Raw genomic sequence first — 20,418 nt, forward strand, 5'->3', positions numbered from 1 at the left:
CGGCGACGGAGGCTCGAACGGCGCGAATCGCGGATGCGGTCGTGGCGATGATGGCGATCGCGCCGAGAGGCGATTTGGGGGGTAACGTTCCCGCGCGAATGTGCGCGGAGAGGGCGTAGATGGCGTACACGGTGGGGATGGCTTGGAAGACGTAAAAGGCGACGACGGCGAGGCGTTGCGACGCGGCGTACGCGACGGTTTCGTAGTGAGGAAAACCGCTCGCCGTTCGGGCGAATGTGCGGAAGTGTACCGTGGCGTCGCGGAGTTCGGTGATGAGCGAACACGCGATTGCGACGACGAAAACGTCGTGGTGCAACGCGAGGAGCGTGACGGCCAAAGCGACGACGCGGCGAAACATCTCGCCGCGCTCGCGGCGGGCGCCGTCGACGACGACACGACCGACCATCACCATGACGTACACCTTGAGTAACTCCACCGCAGCTAACTTTCCAGCCTGCTTTCTTTCGTTCGGAAGTATCCACGAGATGGCGGCGGCGCGCACGTTTTGCGTGTCGTCGATGAAGCGATACGCCGCCGTGCCGACGGCGGCGGCGACGACTGCCTTGGTCAACGGGACGCTGAGCGCCAAGGAACGTTCCATGAGCGTGCCGTGTGCGCTCGATGCTTCGGCGAGCTTGACTTTACTAACCTTTTTACCGAGCTGCGGCAACGCCACGCTCGAGACGACGGCGGCTAAGAAGGTCGCGCAGCTAAAGACTGCGACGACGCCGACGAGCAGAGGCACAGCCATCGGGAGCATTTCCGTCACTGTTGAAGGATTGCGCTGCGCGAACATCGCACAGATGGCCACTACCACGGCTAAGTATTGAAATTCCGGCGCGATGGACGAGGTAGAAACCTCGCTTCTAGATGCATCGTCGCTCTTCTTGACCCACGTCATTTGCAAATCGTAAATCAACTTGTTCGCAAACGCAGCCTCGCAATACGCAAAGTAAAACTCAAACATGCGCAAAAACTTTCGTGAGTAGCCCATAGAAAGGATTCGTTGGGCGTGATGCATCATACGCTCGCGCCACAATCGCAAAGTGACGGCATAATGCAAGCCGATATCGTCGTATCCCTCGAGCACGAGACCACGCGGCGAAGCGCTCTTCATCGCCCCCACCGACGGCAAGTGGCCACCTGGGAAAATGTACGCACGAATGAAGTCGCTTTCACTGTTGCAGTATGACTCGTAGCGGCCGTCCGGCATAGTGATGACTTGGATCGCGGCTCGCCCGCCGGGTTTCAGCACTCTGTGCACGGTGCCAAAGAACGTCGGCAAGTGTTCGTGTCCGACCGCCTCAAGCATTTCAATCGACACCACCTTGTCGAACGTTCCTTGCACATCGCGGTAGTCACAAATGACGATGTCGATCAAGTGTGACAAACCGGCGGCTTTGACGCGCGCCGTTGCTTCGGCGTGCTGCTCGTGCGACAGTGTCAAACCAGTGACATGGCAATTCTTCTCGCTCGCCATGCGAATCGCGCACGTCCCCCAACCGCAGCCAATCTCAAGCACGCGATCGCCTGGCTTAATACCCGCTCGAGCGATCATGGCGTCTATCTTTAAATACTGCGCCTCTTCCAAGTGCTTTTCTTGGGCCTCGAACGTCTTGAACTTCTTCAAAACGTCTACGGACATCGCAGCGTCGTCGATAGCGCCGTGAATGGCGCTCGAGTACAACATGGTGTCATCCAAAAACAGCTTGTAGAACTCGTTTCCAGCGTCGTAGTGGTACTCTATGTTTTTACGAGATCCTTCTTTCGTGTTACTTAACGCCTTGTGTGCTGCCATCTCCATTTGCGCTCCTACCCAGTTAACCGCCTCCGTGAGGAGACCCACTGGGTCGAGACGCATCTTCGGCTTACAGCTCTCCGTCTCTGCGCCAGAAGCCGCGGGATGGCCTTTGCAAATCATGTCCATGAACCCAATTAAATCCACGTCGAAATCTCCGTTCATATAACACTCACCAAGACCGATATCTGCGCGCAAAATCGTTTGCATGAAGAGTCTTTGGTTGAATACCGTCATGGTAATCGTCTCCGACGACGCGTTGGCCTCTTTACCCATCATAAGACGTTCGCTTCCATCCGGTAAAATCATGCGGAGTCGTTTGTCGGCTGGTAACCACCCCACGCACGCGCGCTGGAAAAGCGGTAAGACCATCTTCGTGCTCATGGACAACTTTGGATCGCACGACCGCGGCATCCACGGCACGGATGACTTGCCGAGCATTTTGTCCACACAATCAACCGCTGATTTGATACCATCCTCGTGAAATCCGTAGCCGCACCACGCGCCGCAAAACCAAACCCGGTCTTTACCTTGTAACGCCTTGATCTCCTCCTGCGCCGCGATCGCGGCTTTGTTAAATAACGGATGCGCGAGCGTGACTTTGTGTTCGACCGAGCCTGCCTTCGGCTCGCGCGGCGGGTTCAGCGTGACGAACAAATCCTTCGTCCCAGGGGCGAGGTTTTGCAACAAGTTGACCCAGTAAGTCACACAAACGCTTCGATTTGCGGCTTCTTCGGCGGGAATGCCTAAGCGATCGCCGCGAAGGCAGTTCCACGATGCCCAGGCATCTTTGTTCCGCGGCATCATTGTTTCGTCGGTGTGCAAATACACGTCATTCTCTTGATACTTCACCGCCGACAGAGCCGAGACTTCTTCCTCGCTCGCAGCTTTGCCAAGTATTTGTAACGCTTGATCGCTATGGCACGCGAAAACGACGTCGTCGAAAACCTCGGTGGACTCCTGAACTTTTCCCTTGGCGTCCTCTGTCTTAAAAGTCACGCTCACGCCCCCCGCCACGCGGTACACCTTGGTCACGTACGCGCCCTTACGCACGTCTTTGAGCTCGCGCTCAACGGCGTCGACGTAAGCGCTCGATCGACCACTGACGACTCGCCAGAGAGGTCGCTCGATGATGTTTAATAAGTGATGGTTCACCCAAAATCGTACGAGCGTGCGCACTGGGAACGCCATCGCGTCGTCGTCGCTGCAGCTCCAAATCGCCGCACACATCGGCACCACGTACGACTCTTGAAAGAACGCCGAGTACTTGCGAGCTTTGAGGTACTCACCCAAAGAGACGTCCGCGAACTCGCTCGCGCGTTCCGGCGCCAAAACCTCTGGCGCCTCGCGACCAAAACGTAGAATCTCCCGAATCATATTCAAAAACCGTCCGCTCATCGCGTTCGACTTTTGCGCGAACACGCCTTTCAGTCCTATGCTCCCCCACTCGACGTCTCCCGTGGACAATGAAAACGACATGTCGCTCGGTTCGCTCTCGACGCCGAGCTCGCCGAACAGGCCCACCAGGTGCGGGTACGTCGTCAGGTTGAACACCTGGAAGCCCAAATCCACGTCGCACTTCGCCGTGCTCGAGTATTGCGTCAGTGCGTGTCCACCGAGCTTCGTCGACGCTTCGAACAGCGTCACCGCGCCGCACGAGGGCGTCGAGGGCGCGCTTTGCGCTTTTACACTTTTTGGTCCGCCGCCGGCGTCGTCGGCGTTCTTTTGGAGTAAATACGCCGCCGACAGGCCGCTGACGCCGCCGCCGATGACGGCGACGCGTTTACCGCGTGTGGTGGCTTCGTCCTTCATCTCGGCGTCGCCCGCGCGCGCGATGACGCGTCGAGCGCTGACGTCACTCTGAGGTGGTCACTTTAGGGGACGGCGGGACGAGGCGCGCGCGGACGCGAACGCGGCCACGTTTGGGCGCTACGATGATCTAATTCTAGTTACACGTTGTTGTGCTAATGTTTGAGCGCGCGCTACGTCCACACGATGTGCCGGTCGGAGGTGACCTCGTATCGGCGCTGGTCCACGAGGCGACGCTTTACGTGGTCGCATCGAAGGTCGGGGTGCGGGAACCGCGCGAGGTCGGCCACGCCGTCGTGGTCGAAATCGGTGGCGGATCGTAATGGAATGGCGGTCGTGGCGTCGGGCCCGATTCCGAGCGCGGCTTCGGCGTTGTGCTTGGTTTCGAGGACGTGCTGGAGGAATTGTTCCTTGTCGCGCGCGTCTCCGCAATACGACGCCGTGACGGTGTGCGCGCCTGGGAACGTACCATCGTCTCCCGCGTTGGCGGTGATGAAATTTCCCGATTCTGCGGTGCTCATGGCGTGGATGTGGAACTCTCCCGCCGTCGTCGGCACGAGAACGTAGTTGAAGTAACTCTGCTCCGGAAATTCGCCGTAGTTCACCTTGGATACTAATCGACTCTCCCCCTCGAGCCATCGCTCGCACAAACTCACGCTCCGCGTCGTGGCTGGGAAAATGACGAGCTTCGTGTTCATGTTTCCTTGCGCCTCGAACTCGTTACCGACGTCTGAGCTCACGACGACGTCGTACTTTTCGAGCGCGCTCGTCCACGCTTCGGTTGGATCGGACAAAAACACCGTGTCCGAATCGAGCATCACCACTGGGATGCGCGCTTTCAGTAATTCTAAGGCCGCGTGTACCTTGCGCCACGACATGGCGTCGCGCGCGACGCCATCGTTCGGATCTTGCCCGTACGCCCGCGCGAAGTCGGCGTCGTAAAAGCAATCCACGCCGCGATGCGCCTCGCACGATCGCTGCGTCTCCGTGTCGTACGTCAGCACCGTGACGTGCGGCAACAACGCCGGTGCCCATCGTTTAACGCTCTGAATCTGCAAATACGTCATCCCCCACTCGAACGGCTTGGTGAGGATTAATATCCGCGCGTCGTCGCTCGCCCGCTGCGTCTCTCGCACGTGCGTCCGCAGCCCCGGCACGCCGCGTCCCGGCGACCGCAGTCCCGGCACGCGCGTGCGCAGCGATATCCTATTTATCACATCCGCCTTCGCCGGCGCCCGCATCCGCGCTTCCGCGCTCAACGGCGCTCCGAAAAAGTTCCCTCGCTCGTTCGCCGTCCCGCCCAGCCTCGCCGTCGCCCTCGATCGCCCCGCCGCGCCCTCTCGCACCGCCGCGACCGCGAGCGCGCACGCCAGCGCGACCGCCACCGCGACCGCGATCCCCGAGCCGCGCGTTCGCGCGCCGATTCGCCTCGCGCGGCGCACCTCGGCGACGCGTTCGTCCTCAACACCATTCGCTTCCCGCGCGCGCGACTCCGTCCCGTACGCCGTCGACGCGCCGCGCGCCATCAGCCCCGTCGCGGGGTCCTCGCTCGACATCTCCGCGCGTCGACGCTCGCGCGCGCGCGCGTCGCGGTGTGCCGCGCGCGTCGCCCGCGCGCCGCGCGAAGATGTCGTAACACCCATCGACGGCGCGACACAAATCGTCGCGCGAGCGCGCGCGAGCGTCGCGCTCGACGCCCGGCGCCGACTCGAGCGACGCGCGAACGCGATCGACGCGCGATCGACGACGCGCGATGGCGCGAACGGAGCGCACGGCGCTGCTGCGCGGCGATGAAGACGTGGAAATCGCGTTGAAAACGCGTCGCGGCGACAAAGACGCGTCCGCGGACGACGCGCGCGAGGCTCTCGGGCGACGCGAGAGGCGCGCGCGCGAGTCGAACGGTGGCGCGGAGGCGTCGACGAGCGCGCGCGGGATGAAGACGGCGCGCGCGGTGGTGGTGGGGACGTTGGCGGCGGGGGCGATCGCGGCGGGCGTCGCGGCGTTCGCGGCGTCGCCGCGCGCGGCGTCGATGACGGCCGATCGCGCGTTCGCGTCGCTCGGTGAGCGAGGAATGGCGATGTTGGGCTCGAGCGAGGGCGCGGGTCGCGACGCGAGACCGGTGCCGGTGCTGTCGAAACGATTTCCGGGATACGCGGCGCCGTTTAGCGGACGTTTCGAACGCATCGGCGAGTGGCCCGAGCACTGGTTGGTGAAGTGCTCGAAGCACGTGGTGTGCGAGCAATCACACTTGGGAGCGTTTTTGGGGTCTCGTGACGCGCCCGCGCCGTATGCTAACCCGCTCGGGCACGGGCTGCCGCGTGGATACGTGCGGCCAGACCAGGCGCGCATAAACGAGTTCATCTCGACGTGGGACAGCAACGCTAGACAGGCGCACGGGGGGGTGTATGAGCTGCCGCAAGCTGGCAAGGCTAAAATGGTCGCGATGGCGCATAATTCTGCGTACTTTTACAACTTTGTGCACGTGCCAAAGGCGGGCGGGTCGTATTTTTCCATCACCGTCTTGATGGAAGCCCTGGAGCGCAGCGGTGAGCATCACGGGTATCCGTACAAACTCACGCACGAGCCCGTATCGCACTGGATCACGCTTCCACAGGTGGATCTTACGCAGACAAACGTGAAGGAGACGTATACACATTTCCAGGAAGGGAAGCCGGAGGGCATTTTTGGACCCGAAAATACCAAACAAATGTATAAAGAAGGCAAGCGGATGTTCGGAAAGGGCCAGTTCGGCATGGGACTGTGCGGAGTTATTCACGCACCGTGCGTGTACTTGACTGTGTTGCGCGATCCGGTGGAACGTTACTTGAGTCATTACAAGTACTCGTGCTTGGCCGGGTCTGAGGGCGCCGCGCAGTGGTTACCCGAGTGGAAAGAACTCGACCGTTGCCCGTTGGATCCGATCGAGTTCATGGACTACCTCGGACCAAACCTGGACTGGACGATCGAGCTCGCCCCTGGCGCGAAGAACGCGCAAGAGCGCATGGAGACAGCCAAAAGAAATCTCGACAGTAACTGCTTGCGATACCTCATACTCGAGAAGTACGAAGACGGGTTGGATAAACTCGGCGCGACGTACGCCGATTTCTTATTTTTGAACAAAGAGCCCGCGAAAGAAAGGCACAAAAAAAAAAACGAAAAGGCCAAAAACGCCGGGCACGGCGTGAGCGAAGGCGAGCAAGACAGGTTTGACATCTACATGAAGAACCAAACCATCGTCGACGCCATCGCCGCGCGTCACGCAAAGATGAAGGAAGTGTACGACTACGCGGTCGCCAAATACGAAGCCAACTGGGCGCGCGCGCCGGGGAGCTGCTAATCAGATCCCAAAATTAGAACCATAACTGTAACATCAACGCGCATCAACGCGCATCAACGCGCTGGATGGAGCGCGCGTCCAAAGTCCAAAATCGCCGAGCGCGCCGCCGGCGCCTCCGTCTCGTCGATGTCTGCTCGCGCCTCACTGCGCCGCGCGCGGCGTCTCGCGCGAACGCCCACGGCTCGAACGCGCGTCTAAAACGCTTTCGAGCGCGAGCGACGCCTCCGCGTTCGCGAGCGATCGCCGGCGACGCCCCGAGCGACGATCTCTCGCGGCGGGCGGGGCGTAACACCCTCTGGACGATGACGAAAGAAACGAGCGCCCACAACGCCGAGCGCGCGCCGTTGGTCGTGAAAACCACCGCGCGCGATGCGGTGGACGTAGAGATTGCCGATCGCGCGCGTCACGCGGGCGGTGAAGGCGAAGCAACGCCGACAGCGCGAGGAAAGTGGTCGATCGCGGGCAGAGCGGCGTTGGCGGTGGCGTGCGCGACGTTCGCGGCGGTGGGCGTCGCGCGCGCGTCCACCGTTCGTCGCGGTGGTGAGGTCGTGACGTTGTTCCCCGAACTAGGTGGGGTTTCGGAGTGGCGCAGGGACTTCGTGGCGGGGAAGATTGCGCCGGGGCGGAAGTTTAGCGACACGGTGCCGAGCAAGACGTGCGTGCGACAAACGAGCCGGAATAGATTGGAGGACGTGGAAAAGTATTACATCGTGAGGGCGATGAATCACGAAAACGAGCTGCATAAGGGTAATAAAACGATCGCGGCGATGCCGACGTACGATCACATAAAGGCGGAGTCGATGTTCATGACGGGCATGGTGAACAAGAATTCAGAGTCGCCGTACATGTTGCCGTCAAGCGGGTACGAGAAGAGCATCAAGCAGTCCGGAAACTCGGCGATGATGTATAATTTCGTGCACATTCCCAAGGCTGGGGGGACGTACTTGTGCGAAGTTTTGCAGCAGGTGCAATCTCATTTGGACGCTCGACACGGGAGCGTCTTTGGAAATTACAACCTGTACCGCGACCCATGGTCCATGAAACCGCTCTTAGACGCCACGTCGCGCAATGTTTGGCAAACCACGCATCTCATGAAAAGTAAGCTCAAGGCGTTTACCGACGAAAATCTGGCGAGAGGCTACGCCAAGGGCCAGCGGATGATGTCGAAGGGGTCGTATAATATGGGCTTGTGCTCAACCACGGAGGCGCCGTGCATGTACCTCACCGTTTTACGAAATCCCTTTCAGCGCTTTATGAGTCACTACAAGTATTCTTGCCTCGAAGGCGCGGAGAACCGAGCGATGTGGATGCCGGCTTGGAAAAAGCAAGGCTCGTGTCCACTCAACCCATTGGAATGGTTTTACTTCACGCAAGGCGACGATTGGACGCATCTGATCGCCCCGGGGGCGTTCCCGCGTGACTCCCAGTGTCACATCGACGCCGCGAAGAATAATTTAATGAGTGGTTGCATGCGATACTTGATCACGGAGAACTTGCACGACGGATTAGCCAAGCTTAAGAATAAGCTTCCAGATTTCGCGACGTTGGATCTCAACGCCGTCAAGTCGCTCTTCAAGAATGACAGCGCTGGTCGATTAACGCCGGCGCTGCAAGCGAGGTTGAAGCGGTACGAGGAAGATAAGAACATGATGCACCAGATCAAACAAGGACTGTGGCATCAAACGAAAATTTACAACTTTGCCGTAGAGAACTACGAAAAGTCGTGGGACAGAGACATTCAGACGTGCTGAGACCAATCGAGAAAATCTGTTGTAATATGCAAAACGCTAATTAGTGGTGCTAACCCGCTGAGATGCTCGCCTAGACCGCAGCCGAGCCGATGCCGCCCGTTGTGGCGGCGGCGATCCCCTCCCGATACGCCTCGGCGCGCGCCTGCTCGAGCGTGTGCCCGCCGCTGCGGAACGAGCTGTACACCCAGCGAATAGCCAAGACGGACAAGACGGAGTCCGCCGCGAACAGCAGCATGACGATGGTGTGCATGACGCCAATGGTCTTGTTGCCTTGCAGCGCTTCGTTGAGATTCAATATTCCGCACAGCGACCATTTCTGCGCGCCGAACATGTTCGGCGGCGCCAGGGTGGCGAAGAAGACGAATCCGATGTGCACCATGAACATCAAGAAGAACCAAAGGAACCCGAACGCGCGGTCGGTTTTGCACGAATTATAAACTCGTCTGTACCACAACATGTAGGCACCGGGGATGCCACACACCATGTATATGAACGCCATGAGAAACGCCGCGAAGTCCATGTGCAAGAACATGCGCGCCATGGCCACGAAAAAGTTGCTCACGAGGGCGAGCGCGAAGACGCAGTACACCGTGTAACAGAACTTCACGCACGATCGGTGCTGCGGATGAATCTCGTCGGAGATGTTGTGGTACGTGAACGCCCAGAACGAGAACGGCCAGTTCGGCGTCTTCCCTCCCCCTCCGCTTCGCGCCGACCGCTCGCGAACCTCCAAGTCGCGCTCTCGCCGTAAAATTTCCGCCTCGCGACGCTCGAGGTCGCGTCGCGCCGCCGTCAACGTCGCCGCCGACGCGCCACCGCCGCCCGCGCTCGTCCCCATCGCGCCTTGCGTCCCCCCCACCGCGGACGCGGACGAAGACCCGCCGCCGAACGCGCCCTTAAACGCGCTCGTCGCCGATCGAAACGCCGACCGCCCGCCCTCCGCGGCCGCCTCCACCCCTCCCGTCGCCCCAGCCCCCGCCGCGACGTCGTACGCCCCGAACGTCGAGTGCGGCGCCCCCCCGCTTCCCACCGCTCGCTCGTACGCGCTCTCCGGCATCGGCACGTCCGGCAGCGTCTCGCCGACCCCCCCCGCGCCGCCGCCCTCCGTCGTCGTCGACGCCCCCTCGAACGGGTTACTGAACCCATCCTGCGACTCGTCGCTCGCGCGTCGCGCGCGTCCGCTCTCGAACGGGTTCGACGCCCGCGCGGGCGTCGTCTCGAACGGGTTGCTCATTCGAACGCGTCGGATCGAATCAAATCTTCAAATCTTCAAATCTTTCGCAAATCTGTGCGCGTTCGCGCCCCTCGCGAAGCGTCGCGACGGATTCGCGCGTAAAGCGTCGCTCGTGGGCGTCCCGCGTCTCTCCCGCGCGCGAACCCGCGGCGGCGCGCGGCGTCAGCGCGCGAACCGCGTCGCGAAATGCCGAATCCGCAGCGTCACTGCGCGACGCCGATCGATCGACGACATGGCGCCGAGCGACGCGCTGACGCGATTGCTCGAAGAAACCCCGCTCACGACGGACGCGTGGGTGCAGTGCGATTCGTGCGAGACGTGGCGCCGCGTCCCGCGCGTCGTCGCGGACCGGTTGGGGGAAAACACGGCGTGGTTTTGTCATCAGAATTTGGATCAGAAATTCTCGACGTGCGACGACGCGCAGGAGCTGAGCGACGACGAGATCGATCGGTTGATGCGCGCGCAGGCGCATGCGGCGACGAGCGCGGCGAACGGTGAGGACGCGTGCGATGGGGATTCGAACGCGAGGGCGCGCGGGCGCGCGGTGACGAACGAGTGGTACAGGACGACGCGAAACATATTCGCGCACCGAGCGCCGAGGACGCCGTCGGAGGACGACGCGATGATCTGCGCGTGCGCGCCGGAGAGCGGCGCGGGGTGCGGGAGCGATTGTTTGAATCGATTGGTGCTGAGCGAGTGCGATCCGGCGCACTGTCCGTGCGGGAGCGCGTGCGGGAATCAGAGGATGAGTCGGGGGGAGAGCAGAGCGACGACGGTGCGACGAACGGGGAAAAAGGGACACGGGTTGTTCGCCGCGGAGCGCGTCGGCGCGGGGGAGTTCGTGTTGGAGTACTGCGGGGAGGTTTTGCACGAGGAGGCGTACAAGGAACGGAAGCGGCGGTATCAAGACGAGGGAAGGAGTCATTATTACTTCATGACGCTGTCGAGCAGCGAAACGATCGACGCGACGATTCGAGGAAACGAGGGGCGGTTTTTAAATCACTCGTGCGCGCCGAATTGCGAGACGCAAAAGTGGATGGTTCGCGGGGAGCTGTGCATCGGAATATTCGCCACGCGAGACATCGAGGAGGGGGAGGAGCTGACGATCGATTACAAGTTTGAGCGCTTCGGTGAGAAACCGTCGCGATGCTACTGCATGGCGGGCGCGTGTTGCGGGTGGATCGGCGGCGCGAAAGCCGCCGAGGCGGCCAAGGCGTACAACGTCGACGGCGACGACGACGAGGGGCACGAGGACGATCCGGAGCCGATAATGCGCGAACTCGACGAGGCGCTCATCGCGCAAGAAGAAGCCAAGGGACGAGAACAGATGGCGGACAAGTACGCACCGAAAAAGGTGGCCGTCAAGGCCGAAAACAAGTCTTGGCGACCGCCCGAGGAGGTTCGCGAAATCGAGCGACAGCGCAAGGCGACGGAACGAGACGAAAACCGCGCGGCGCGCGCGGCGAGATCGAGCGGTGGCTCCAACGTCCGTCGCGTCAAGATTCCCGCGGGTTCGTACGCGCAAAAGTGGAGCGCGATGTCCGCCGGGGCGAAGAAGCGGACCGAGGTCGATCTCACCATGGAGGAGTTGCAATCCACGACTGGGGGGTTGCGTTCGAAGGACGCCGTGTCGCACTGCGTGCAGCTTTTCAACTTGTGCTATCCAGTCGACGCCGACGGTGTGACGCAAATCAACACTCGCGATCTCGGTTTGATTCTCGAAGCGATTTCGTTGACGAAAAATCCCAGTCTGCAGCAAGAACTCGTCGGCGGCGGCGTCATGTCGTGCTTTCAAAAGTGCATCAACGTCCTCGGCGGTCCGACTGCGTCCGCGGCGCACGCCGCGCTTCAGCGCAAGATTTTGAAAATCTTGATGGATTTGATGCTTCATTTCAAAGAGTTTGTCATCACTCGCATCGGTGAAACGAGAACAGCGGCGGGGACGCTGATGCAAGCCATCGGCGACTTGCGCGTGGCGAACGACACGCCGTTGATGAAGCTGGCGCGAGATTTCGAGTACAAGTACATCGGCACCGGCGTCATGGGACCGATGCCCGAACGTCCGCGCGCGCAGCCTCCGCAGCAGCAGCTTCGTCGAAATGACTCGGGTTCGGGGTCGGGCGCCGGTTGGGGGATGCGATCTCCATCCACCGGTTCTTTGAATCGCTACGGGAGTTCGCCCGCGGGATCGATGTTCAACGGTAGCGCGCCGCCGCGAAGCGCGATGTCCGGCGGTCGAGGCGGCTTTAACGGTAGCGCGCCGCCAAGAAGCGCCATGTCCAGCGGCGGTATTCGAGGCGGCGGCTACGGTGGTGGCTACGGTGCGCCGCCGCAGCAGCAATCGAGCCTGTCGCAAGCGATGCGTCCGCAATCGCAAGCGTACCCGCCGCAACAGCGCGACGGCGGTTGGGGACCTCCGCCCGCCGCCGCTCCGCCGCACTCGTCGTACGACGACGGTCGAGGGATAAAACGCGCGCGCGACGAACCGCTTCGCCAGCCTCAACGACCACGCGCCACCGCGAGTAAGCCTTTGCTCACGCAACCGCTCCCGGCGCAATTCGAAGATCCGCGATCAGAGCTCTTCGCCGACGCCGTCACCGCCTTCGTGACGATGGAAGTCGAAGACCTCCGCGCGCCGAGCCACCCTTTGCACGATCCACGAGCAAACTACGACCGCCTCACCCAACGCTGGGCGCTCGAGGCGCTGGAAAACGAGCACGCGCAGTGGAACCAAAGCGACGCCCGGCCGCTCCCGGTGTCGCAAGTCCGCGAGCGCGTCGTCTCGCACGTCAGATCCGCCGCCCGCGCCTCCTGATCCCGATCCACGCCGACCGAATCGAAAGAATTGAATTGATGAATAGACTTGAATCGACGACGCGTCCGTCTCGTTCGCGCCCACCGTCCCTCGCCTCGCGTTCGTCTCGCTCGCCGCGCTCGCCCCACTCGGCGACTCGCGCCATGTCCGCCGCGCCGCGTCGCGCCCCCGATCCTCCCGCGCTTCGCGCGCGCGCGCGCTCGACGCGACACCGCGACGCTCGATGCCGCGCCGCCGTCGTCCGTCGCACGGGCGAGGACGAACCGACGCAAACGCCCGGCGTCGTCCGTCGCGCCTTCGCCGTCGACCTCGGCGGTCCGACCCCCGCCGCCGTCGCGCTCGCGTTCCCGGACGCCACCGACGCGGTGTGCTTCGAACTCACGCGCCCGCTCGGCGTCGTCTTCGAGCAGCGGCTCAGCGGCGCGACGACGGAGATTTTCGTGGACGAGGTCGTGGAGAACGGCGCGGCGGCGAAAGCCGGCGTCGAGCGGGGCGACGTCTTGCGCCTGTGCACCGCGGTGTTCGAAGTCAGCGCGCCCGTGGACGTCACGACGTGGTTGAATCCACCGGCGAAGCGCAAGGTGAAGGCGTACTACGAGTGCGACGCGAAACCGTTCGATTCAGTGATGGACGCGCTGGCGTCGCACGGCGTCCAAATCGACACGCCGAACGGAAAGGAGGACGTCAAATTCGTGGGGTTGGTGCTTCAACGCGCGCGCGCGTAGCGTCGCCGTGGATTTATTGAGAGTGTGGATGCGTGGACGCGCGAACGTGTGGATCGGATGCGCGCGCGCGCGAAATTAGAGCGCGATTGTAAACGACGAGCGTCGAACATCGAGGCGAGGCGCCGCGAGCGTCACACGCCGACGCATCCCACGTCCCCTCGAGCGCGCGCATGCCTCGCGTCATCGAACTCGACGACGATGAAATAATAGATCGTCAATCGAGCGCGGTTTCGGCGTCCACGACGGCGTCCACGCGTCGCGAGACGGTCGTTTTCGATGAAGATTTCGACGATGAGAGTGACGCCGAACGACCGAACCTTTACGCGATTCTCGGCGTCGACAGCGCGGCGACGACGTCAGAGATCACGCGCGCGTACAGGTCTATCGCCATTAAACACCATCCCGATCGCCGACGGGGACGAGCGAACCCGACGGGGCAGGATGACGGGGATGAAAAGTTTGTGGAGGCGCAGGCGGCTTACGAGATTTTAAAAGACGACGCGAAGCGAGAATTTTACGACGCCGGGGGATCGATGGCGGAGATGGTGCGTCGCGCGACGTGATTGTGATCATTTTGAGTGACTGACTGATGCGTTTCGGTGCACGTAGGACGTGGACGTGGAGGAGTACGTGGACGCGTTTAGAGCGTTGTTTGAGGAAAGATTCGGCGGCGAGGACGTCGCGGCGCTGACGAGAGGGATGTCCACGGAGGAGCTCGAGGCGATGCCCCCGTTTCCGTTTCCAAAGTTTTTGTTTCCGAAAGGAACGTTTCCAGACGGTTTGAGGTTCGACGAGTCGTCGTTCACGGCGCCGCCGAAGGTCAAGGCGTTCGTCGACGAACACGGAGAGGACGCGTTAGCCGCGCTCGCGAGCGAGTTAGCGGCGAAGGCTGCGAAGAACCGCGGCGCGGGGGGCGAAACACTGACCAGGGGAGGATTGAGCGAGGAAGAAGAGTTGCGCGCGTTCATCATGGACGCCATGAAGGATGAGCTTGACGGCTTGCAGTTTCCCGAAGGTGAAGACATGGACGAAGCCATGGCGCGCTTGATGGAGTCGATGCAAGATTTCGCGGGTGGCATCAATGGTTTAGGACGCGATTACGGCGACATTTCAGACGACGAGGATGGGGAATTCGGCTACGGCTCACCGAGCTACGGCTCGCCGAGCTATGGTTCCCCGCGTTTTGGAGGACGGCGTTCGAGTGGCGTCGCGAGCGACGATTCCGAGCGTTCGTACACGCACACGTCTGCATTGGAGGTGCGACGTTGGTTGGACGCAGCCAAGGCGGGAGATTTGATCACCATGCAAATACTTCATAAAGAACAGCCTTCGTTGGTGCACGAGCGCTCGAGCGGTGTCGGACACACCGCCGCGCACTGGGCGGCGGCGAAGGGACACGTCGGCGCGTTGACGTGGTTGCTCGACGCGTGCTCGTTTGATCCCAATTTTTCCAACGCATGCGGTGCCACGGCGTTACACTCGGCGGCGGCGAATGGTCAGGAAACGTGCGCAGCCCTACTCGTCGCGCGCGGCGCGCGAACAGATAAGGTGGATGAAATTGGCGAGTCGCCGTGTGATGTCGCCATACGAATGCAGCGAAGCGGCAAACTCATCGACATACTCGGCGGAGACACCGCGAGAACTGGCGTGTTTTGTGGCGTATGCGAAGAACTGCCGGTCGTACAAGAAGAAGATGAAATCCCAGCCATCGAGCTCGACAAGGATGCACAACGACGTTGGCTCGGCGCAGCCAAGGCGGGAGATTTGGGTGTCATGCGCACGATTCTCGATGCAGACGAGAACTTACTATACGCGAACGGTGATGGCACAAACTATGGTTTTTCTGGGAACACCGCCATGCACTGGGCTGCTTCGAAGAACCACGTCGAATGCATTCGTTGGTTGTACGCTCGCGGTATGGATCCGAACGTCATAAACAAGGGCGACAGCACGCCGGCGCACTCAGCGGCTGGTTCTGGTGCGCTTGAGGCGCTTCGCACTCTTGTGCACGAGTGTGGTGCCGATGTCGATCGCGCAAACGACGTGGACGAGCGACCGATTGATATTGCGACGCATCGAGGGTACCATGACGTCGTCACTTTGCTGAAAACTGGTGCCGCGCTCGAAACGTTGCGTGAAGAATTTCTTCGCCAAGGTTCGTACACGATCAAACGCGCCAAAGGTGTCCTGGACTCGTTCGCCGCAAACGATGCCTCGTGTCGTGGACTGGGCGAAAAGTCGGAAATTGTCGCCAAGATTCAGTCGTACGTGGACGCACTTCCCGTGAGAATTGAACGCAAGTGCGTCGCGCCGAAACCGCAGTTGCGTGGCGCCGTCACCGCGCCCGAACCTGTGGACGAAATCGTCACCCGGAAAGCGAGAGATCGCGCGAACGAGCTGCTCGCTGCGCAAGATTTCACGGCCGCCATCGCATCGTACTCTATGGCCATACGACTTGATCGCGCAAACGCCGCGCTGTTTTGCGAACGAAGCGCCGCCAACCTCGGCGCGGGCAAGATTGAAGACGCCCTCGCGGATGCCAAAACCGCGGTCAAGCTCGATGCGCGCCTAGGAATCGCGTACGCAGCACAAGCGGCTGCGCTCAGCGCCGCGAGTCTCCACGCCGAGGCCGTAAAGGTGTGTCGCGCCGGGTTACTTGAAGACGCCGAGTGCGACGCCTTGCGAACGCAAATCGTCGCGAGCGAGCGCGCCATCGCGGATGATCGCGCGAGGTACGAAAAAATGTGGGGCGACGAAAGAAAGGTTTAGGGTAATTCAATTCATCAACTATCCCTCAACTATCCAGTGAGCTATCATCGACTCATCACCGCTCGACCGCCTGCTCCCGCGCCGTTCGCCCGCGTCGCCGCAGAGCGCGCCAACCCGATCGCCGCCCTCATGCTCACCGACCCGATGACGTCCAAACCGTCGTCTGTGATGCAGTCGCAGACGCAGATGACGAGGATCGCCATGTGCGTCGTCGGCGTCGTCGGTTCTCTCATCGTCTACGGCATCTTGCAAGAACGGATCATGACGAGACCGTACGGGGTCGAGAGCGAATACTTCAAATACAGCGTCTTCTTAGTGCTGAGTAACCGCGTGCTGAGCGCGTCGCTCGCGGCGGCGATCCTGGCGTACACGAAAGGGATGGTGCAACCGGCGGCGCCGATTTGGAAGTATGCGGGGGTGAGCGCGAGCAACGTGCTGGCGACGACGTGCCAATACGAAGCGCTGCGATACGTGTCGTTCCCGGTGCAAACGCTCGGAAAGTGCGCGAAGATGATACCGGTGATGATTTGGGGATATTTCATCAATCAGCGACGGTATACACTGAACGATTACGTCATAGCGTCGTGCGTCACGCTCGGTTGTACCATTTTCGCGTTGTACGGCGATTTGACGCACAAGCACAGCGCCAAGAGTTCGAACACCAGCGCGAAAGGATTGATGTTAATGTTAGGCTATCTCGGTTTCGACGGATTCACGAGCACGTTTCAGGATAAGCTGTTCAAAGGATACCAAATGGAGACGTACAATCAAATGTTGTACGTCAACGGAGTCAGCGCGTGCCTCTCCGTCGCCTGGCTCTTATCCGACGGCGCGATTTGGCAGGCCCTGGAGTTCATCGCCCGTCACCCCGCGGTGTTATCCGATATCATCACTCTGTCATTGAGTTCGATGTTCGGTCAGCTCTGCATCCTGTACACCATCAAAGAGTTCGGCGCGTTGCTCTTCGCCGCCATCATGACGACGCGACAGCTACTCAGCATTCTTCTCAGCTGCGTGTTATTCCTCCATCCACTGACGTGGCAGCAATGGTGTGGCACCGCCTTAGTTTTCTCCGCGCTCTACGCCCAGGCGTATTTGAAGAACGCGCAGCCGCGTTAGCCCGTTTCTTTCGCGCGCGCGCGAGCGGCGAGTCACCGATTCAAATCTCCATCCTTCACCGCTTGTCCGAACACCCATATGTTACATACAATGCTAGTATCAGATTCATACACAATACCGTTTATTCCAACCCATCCAGACCGACCGCGTTATCCGACGACGTCACACGCGCGCGCGTCATGACGTCCGCCTCGCACGCGCGATGCGCGCTCAGCGCCCAGCTCACCGCGAGAAGACACGCGAGAGGTGCGTCGATGCGACCGCGACGCGACCGCGACGCGCGCGCGACGACGGCGACGCGCGCGCGCGGCGAAGACGATGGGATCGTTCGCCGGACGCGCTGGCGGACGCGGGACGGCGACCGCGCGGCGCGCGCGACGCGCGAGACGGCGACCGCGACCGCGCGGACGCGCGAGACGCGATTCGCGAACGACGCGCGACGCGCGCGCGCGGACCGGACGACGCGCGGACGAGGACGGGCGAGAGCGGGGAGACGCGAGGGATCGCGAGACGGCGCGAAGACGCGGACGACCCGGACGAAAGCGAGGGGTCGACGAGCGATGCGAGATGACTGACGAATGATGCGATGGTCGTTTTGAACGCGCGCAGTGTCCACGACGCAAACGGTGGCGATGCCGAGAATGGGGACGAAGACGCGAAGCATCACGGCGCCGGGGGTGATCGAGCTCGGGGACGAGAACAACGACGCGGTGGTTTGGAAGAGACTCGGACAAGAAGGCGTCGATAAGGCGGTCGAGTTGTGGAGTTCGGTGAACAGTGAGGCGGCGGCGGCGGCAAAAGGGGCGTGGGCCGGCGTGAAGCCCGCGCACAAGGTTTTCCTTTCGGATATTTTGGCGAGTCCGAAGCGCAACGCGTTTTTGAGAAAGTGGATTCCGACGGATATCACGTACGTCAGTTTCATCGGAGTCATGCACCTCGGGTGCCTGCTCGCGCCGTTTACTTTCACCTGGGGAGCGTTCAAGTGCTTCTTGGCGATGTATTTCATCACTGGTTGCCTCGGTATCACGCTGAGCTATCACAGGCAGATTGCGCACAAGTCGTTCCGCACGCCCAAGTGGCTCGAGTACGCGCTCGCGTACTGCGGTGCGTTGGCCATGCAAGGTGACCCGTTGGAGTGGGCGTCGAGCCACCGTTACCACCACCAGCACTGCGACACGCCCAAAGACCCGCACACGCCGTACGAAGGCTTCTGGTGGTCGCACGCCGGATGGTTGTTGGATAACGAGGCGACCATCGAGCGCGTGGGGGATCGCTCGAACGCCCAAGAGCTCGCGGCGCAGCCGTTCTACCGCTTCATGGAGAAGACGTACATCTGGCATATCGCCGCGTCCGCCGCTGTGTTGTTCGCCCTCGGCGGTTTGCCGTGGCTCGTTTGGGGTTTCTGCGTGCGCACCGTGTGGGTGTGGCACATCACTTGGGCGGTGAACTCGGTGGCGCACTGCTGGGGTTCGCAAGAGTTCAACACGGGTGATTTGTCTCGCAACAATTGGCTCATAGGTATCTTGGCGTACGGTGAAGGCTGGCACAACAACCATCACGCCTTCGAATTTAGCGCTCGCCACGGATTACGTTGGTGGCAAATTGATATGACTTGGATGGTCATCAGCGTGTTGAAGTTCTTCCGCTTGGCGGATAAGGTGAAACTCCCGAAGGAGGCGCAGATGGAACGCATGCGTTTCCAGCCAACCCAAGCCTAAGGAGTCAGCAATGGATACTACAATAAAACGGTTTTATTCACAGCCGCGACGACGACGCGCCGCTCGCTTCGTCGATCGCTCGCCACCGACTTCATTCTTCACTCCAGCAGTTTAAAAAGTAAAAAAAGTACAGGAGATTTCCAGCAGCTGCTCTTCGCGACTCCGAGCGGATGAAAGTTCCGCGCCTTATTCTTACACGAGGATCATCGATTGACTAAGACCATTTTTTATCACAAATCACTTTCCTCGACCACCGCGCGCGCCTCGGCGCCCACCGCCTCGGCGCCCGCCGCCACGCCCGCCGCGCACGTGAGCCTTGCTCGATAAATCGCGCGCCAAGCCGTCGATCGACGCATCGTGTGCTAATTCTAATTCTAACGCCTCGTCATCTATGACCGCCCCCGGCGTCGGCTCGAATCGCCACAAATCCACGGCGATTTCCACCGACTTTTCCCTGTGGTGCCCGTACGTCGCCGGCAAGTCGTACTTCAACTGCGCCAACACCTCCGCCTCGCGCGCGTGAAACCTTGTCTTCGCCACTTTCTCTATGTGCGCCCTCGTCGACGTCTTGTGTAAGCTATAAATCGCCCCATCCGCAATCTTAAACGCCGCGCGGAGAAACGCCACGTCGGCGCCGCCGCGCCACGCGCCGAACGGCGGATTCATCAACACCGTGTCGCACCTCTTCCCCCCCCGCCCCATCCGTCGTCCACCGAGCGTCCAACTCCCATCGATCACGTCCCCGCACACCAGTTCCACCTCCAGCGCCGGTTCAAACGCTCGCAAGTTCTCCGCGCACCGCGTCAGCGCGTCCTCGTCCACGTCCACCCCCACCACCACCGCCGCGTCGCACAGCGTCGCCGCGACGCTCAGGATCCCCGTCCCGCACCCTAAATCCACGACGAACTTCCCCTCGACGTCCCCTCGCGCGCGCGCGCCGTGCAGCACGCCCGCGGCGAGCGCGGCGTTCGTCGGGTACTGCTCGAGTCGCTGTTTCGGCGTCGCGAACGTCTCGTCCACGTTGGCGCTCAGCGCGCTCTCGAGCTGACGCGCGCGCATCGCGCGTCACCGCGTCGCCCCGGCGTCGCGCCGCGCGCGCGTCGCGTCGCGTCGCCGCGCGTCCGCGTCTCGCGCGCCGGTCGGTCGGCGCGCGCGGGCGGCGCGGTCGGTCGCACACGCATTCAGTCAGACACCACATACACCACACACCACACATGGGCGCACACTTCATAATATACGTCACGCGTATCGTGATAGTCTTAATCACATCCACAATGCGTTGACTCGCACGTATATCGATATACCGATTCCGACGCCGCGCGCCGTCGCGTCGCGTCGCGTCG

General features: G+C 61.3%; 12 protein-coding genes across 12 annotated transcripts; 8 read left to right on the top strand and 4 right to left on the bottom strand.

Annotated features, from left to right (window-relative positions):
• Window positions 1-892: 892 nt before the first annotated feature.
• OSTLU_2019 (predicted protein) lies at window positions 893-3,580 on the bottom strand (the record flags this gene model as incomplete). The annotated part of the gene is made up of 2 exons (XM_001422005.1): window positions 893-1,582; window positions 1,640-3,580. Coding segments are annotated over 2 exons (2,631 nt in total), but the record flags the coding sequence as incomplete, so codon positions are not given.
• Window positions 3,581-3,780: 200 nt separating this feature from the next.
• OSTLU_28159 (predicted protein) lies at window positions 3,781-5,194 on the bottom strand (the record flags this gene model as incomplete). The annotated part of the gene is made up of 1 exon (XM_001422006.1): window positions 3,781-5,194. The coding sequence occupies exon 1, from the start codon at window positions 4,846-4,848 to the stop codon at window positions 3,781-3,783; it is 1,068 nt and encodes a 355-aa protein (XP_001422043.1). The 5' UTR covers window positions 4,849-5,194.
• A 238-nt stretch (window positions 5,195-5,432) lies between these two features.
• OSTLU_28160 (predicted protein) lies at window positions 5,433-7,000 on the top strand. The gene has a single exon (XM_001421875.1). The coding sequence runs from the start codon at window positions 5,541-5,543 to the stop codon at window positions 6,942-6,944; it is 1,404 nt and encodes a 467-aa protein (XP_001421912.1). The 5' UTR covers window positions 5,433-5,540; the 3' UTR covers window positions 6,945-7,000.
• A 93-nt stretch (window positions 7,001-7,093) lies between these two features.
• OSTLU_28161 (predicted protein) lies at window positions 7,094-8,714 on the top strand. Its single transcript, XM_001421876.1, has one exon. It carries the CDS (start codon window positions 7,247-7,249, stop codon window positions 8,693-8,695), a length of 1,449 nt encoding a protein of 482 aa, XP_001421913.1. The 5' UTR covers window positions 7,094-7,246; the 3' UTR covers window positions 8,696-8,714.
• A 51-nt stretch (window positions 8,715-8,765) lies between these two features.
• On the bottom strand, window positions 8,766-9,428 carry OSTLU_89451 (predicted protein; the record flags this gene model as incomplete). Its single annotated transcript, XM_001422007.1, has 1 exon — window positions 8,766-9,428. A coding segment is annotated over one exon (663 nt), but the record flags the coding sequence as incomplete, so codon positions are not given.
• A 733-nt stretch (window positions 9,429-10,161) lies between these two features.
• Window positions 10,162-12,744, top strand: SDG3502 (predicted protein; the record flags this gene model as incomplete). The annotated part of the gene is made up of 1 exon (XM_001421877.1): window positions 10,162-12,744. The coding sequence occupies one exon, from the start codon at window positions 10,162-10,164 to the stop codon at window positions 12,742-12,744; it is 2,583 nt and encodes an 860-aa protein (XP_001421914.1).
• A 143-nt stretch (window positions 12,745-12,887) lies between these two features.
• Window positions 12,888-13,469, top strand: OSTLU_93889 (predicted protein; the record flags this gene model as incomplete). The annotated part of the gene is made up of 1 exon (XM_001421878.1): window positions 12,888-13,469. One exon carries the CDS (start codon window positions 12,888-12,890, stop codon window positions 13,467-13,469), a length of 582 nt encoding a protein of 193 aa, XP_001421915.1.
• A 320-nt stretch (window positions 13,470-13,789) lies between these two features.
• Window positions 13,790-13,999, top strand: OSTLU_9736 (predicted protein; the record flags this gene model as incomplete). The annotated part of the gene is made up of 1 exon (XM_001421879.1): window positions 13,790-13,999. A coding segment is annotated over one exon (210 nt), but the record flags the coding sequence as incomplete, so codon positions are not given.
• Window positions 14,000-14,081: 82 nt separating this feature from the next.
• On the top strand, window positions 14,082-16,238 carry OSTLU_93891 (predicted protein; the record flags this gene model as incomplete). The annotated part of the gene is made up of 1 exon (XM_001421880.1): window positions 14,082-16,238. A coding segment is annotated over one exon (2,157 nt), but the record flags the coding sequence as incomplete, so codon positions are not given.
• A 168-nt stretch (window positions 16,239-16,406) lies between these two features.
• OSTLU_37524 (DMT family transporter: UDP-galactose/UDP-glucose) lies at window positions 16,407-17,357 on the top strand (the record flags this gene model as incomplete). The annotated part of the gene is made up of 1 exon (XM_001421881.1): window positions 16,407-17,357. The coding sequence occupies one exon, from the start codon at window positions 16,407-16,409 to the stop codon at window positions 17,355-17,357; it is 951 nt and encodes a 316-aa protein (XP_001421918.1).
• Window positions 17,358-17,998: 641 nt separating this feature from the next.
• On the top strand, window positions 17,999-19,286 carry OSTLU_51664 (predicted protein; the record flags this gene model as incomplete). Its single annotated transcript, XM_001421882.1, has 1 exon — window positions 17,999-19,286. One exon carries the CDS (start codon window positions 17,999-18,001, stop codon window positions 19,073-19,075), a length of 1,077 nt encoding a protein of 358 aa, XP_001421919.1. The 3' UTR covers window positions 19,076-19,286.
• A 26-nt stretch (window positions 19,287-19,312) lies between these two features.
• OSTLU_89455 (predicted protein) lies at window positions 19,313-20,134 on the bottom strand (the record flags this gene model as incomplete). The annotated part of the gene is made up of 1 exon (XM_001422008.1): window positions 19,313-20,134. One exon carries the CDS (start codon window positions 20,132-20,134, stop codon window positions 19,313-19,315), a length of 822 nt encoding a protein of 273 aa, XP_001422045.1.
• Between the last annotated feature and the right edge of the window lie 284 nt (window positions 20,135-20,418).

The sequence above is a fragment of the Ostreococcus lucimarinus genome, chromosome 16 (genome assembly GCF_000092065.1).
Source record: "Ostreococcus lucimarinus CCE9901 chromosome 16, complete sequence".
Classification (NCBI taxonomy): Eukaryota; Viridiplantae; Chlorophyta; class Mamiellophyceae; order Mamiellales; family Bathycoccaceae; genus Ostreococcus; species Ostreococcus sp. 'lucimarinus'.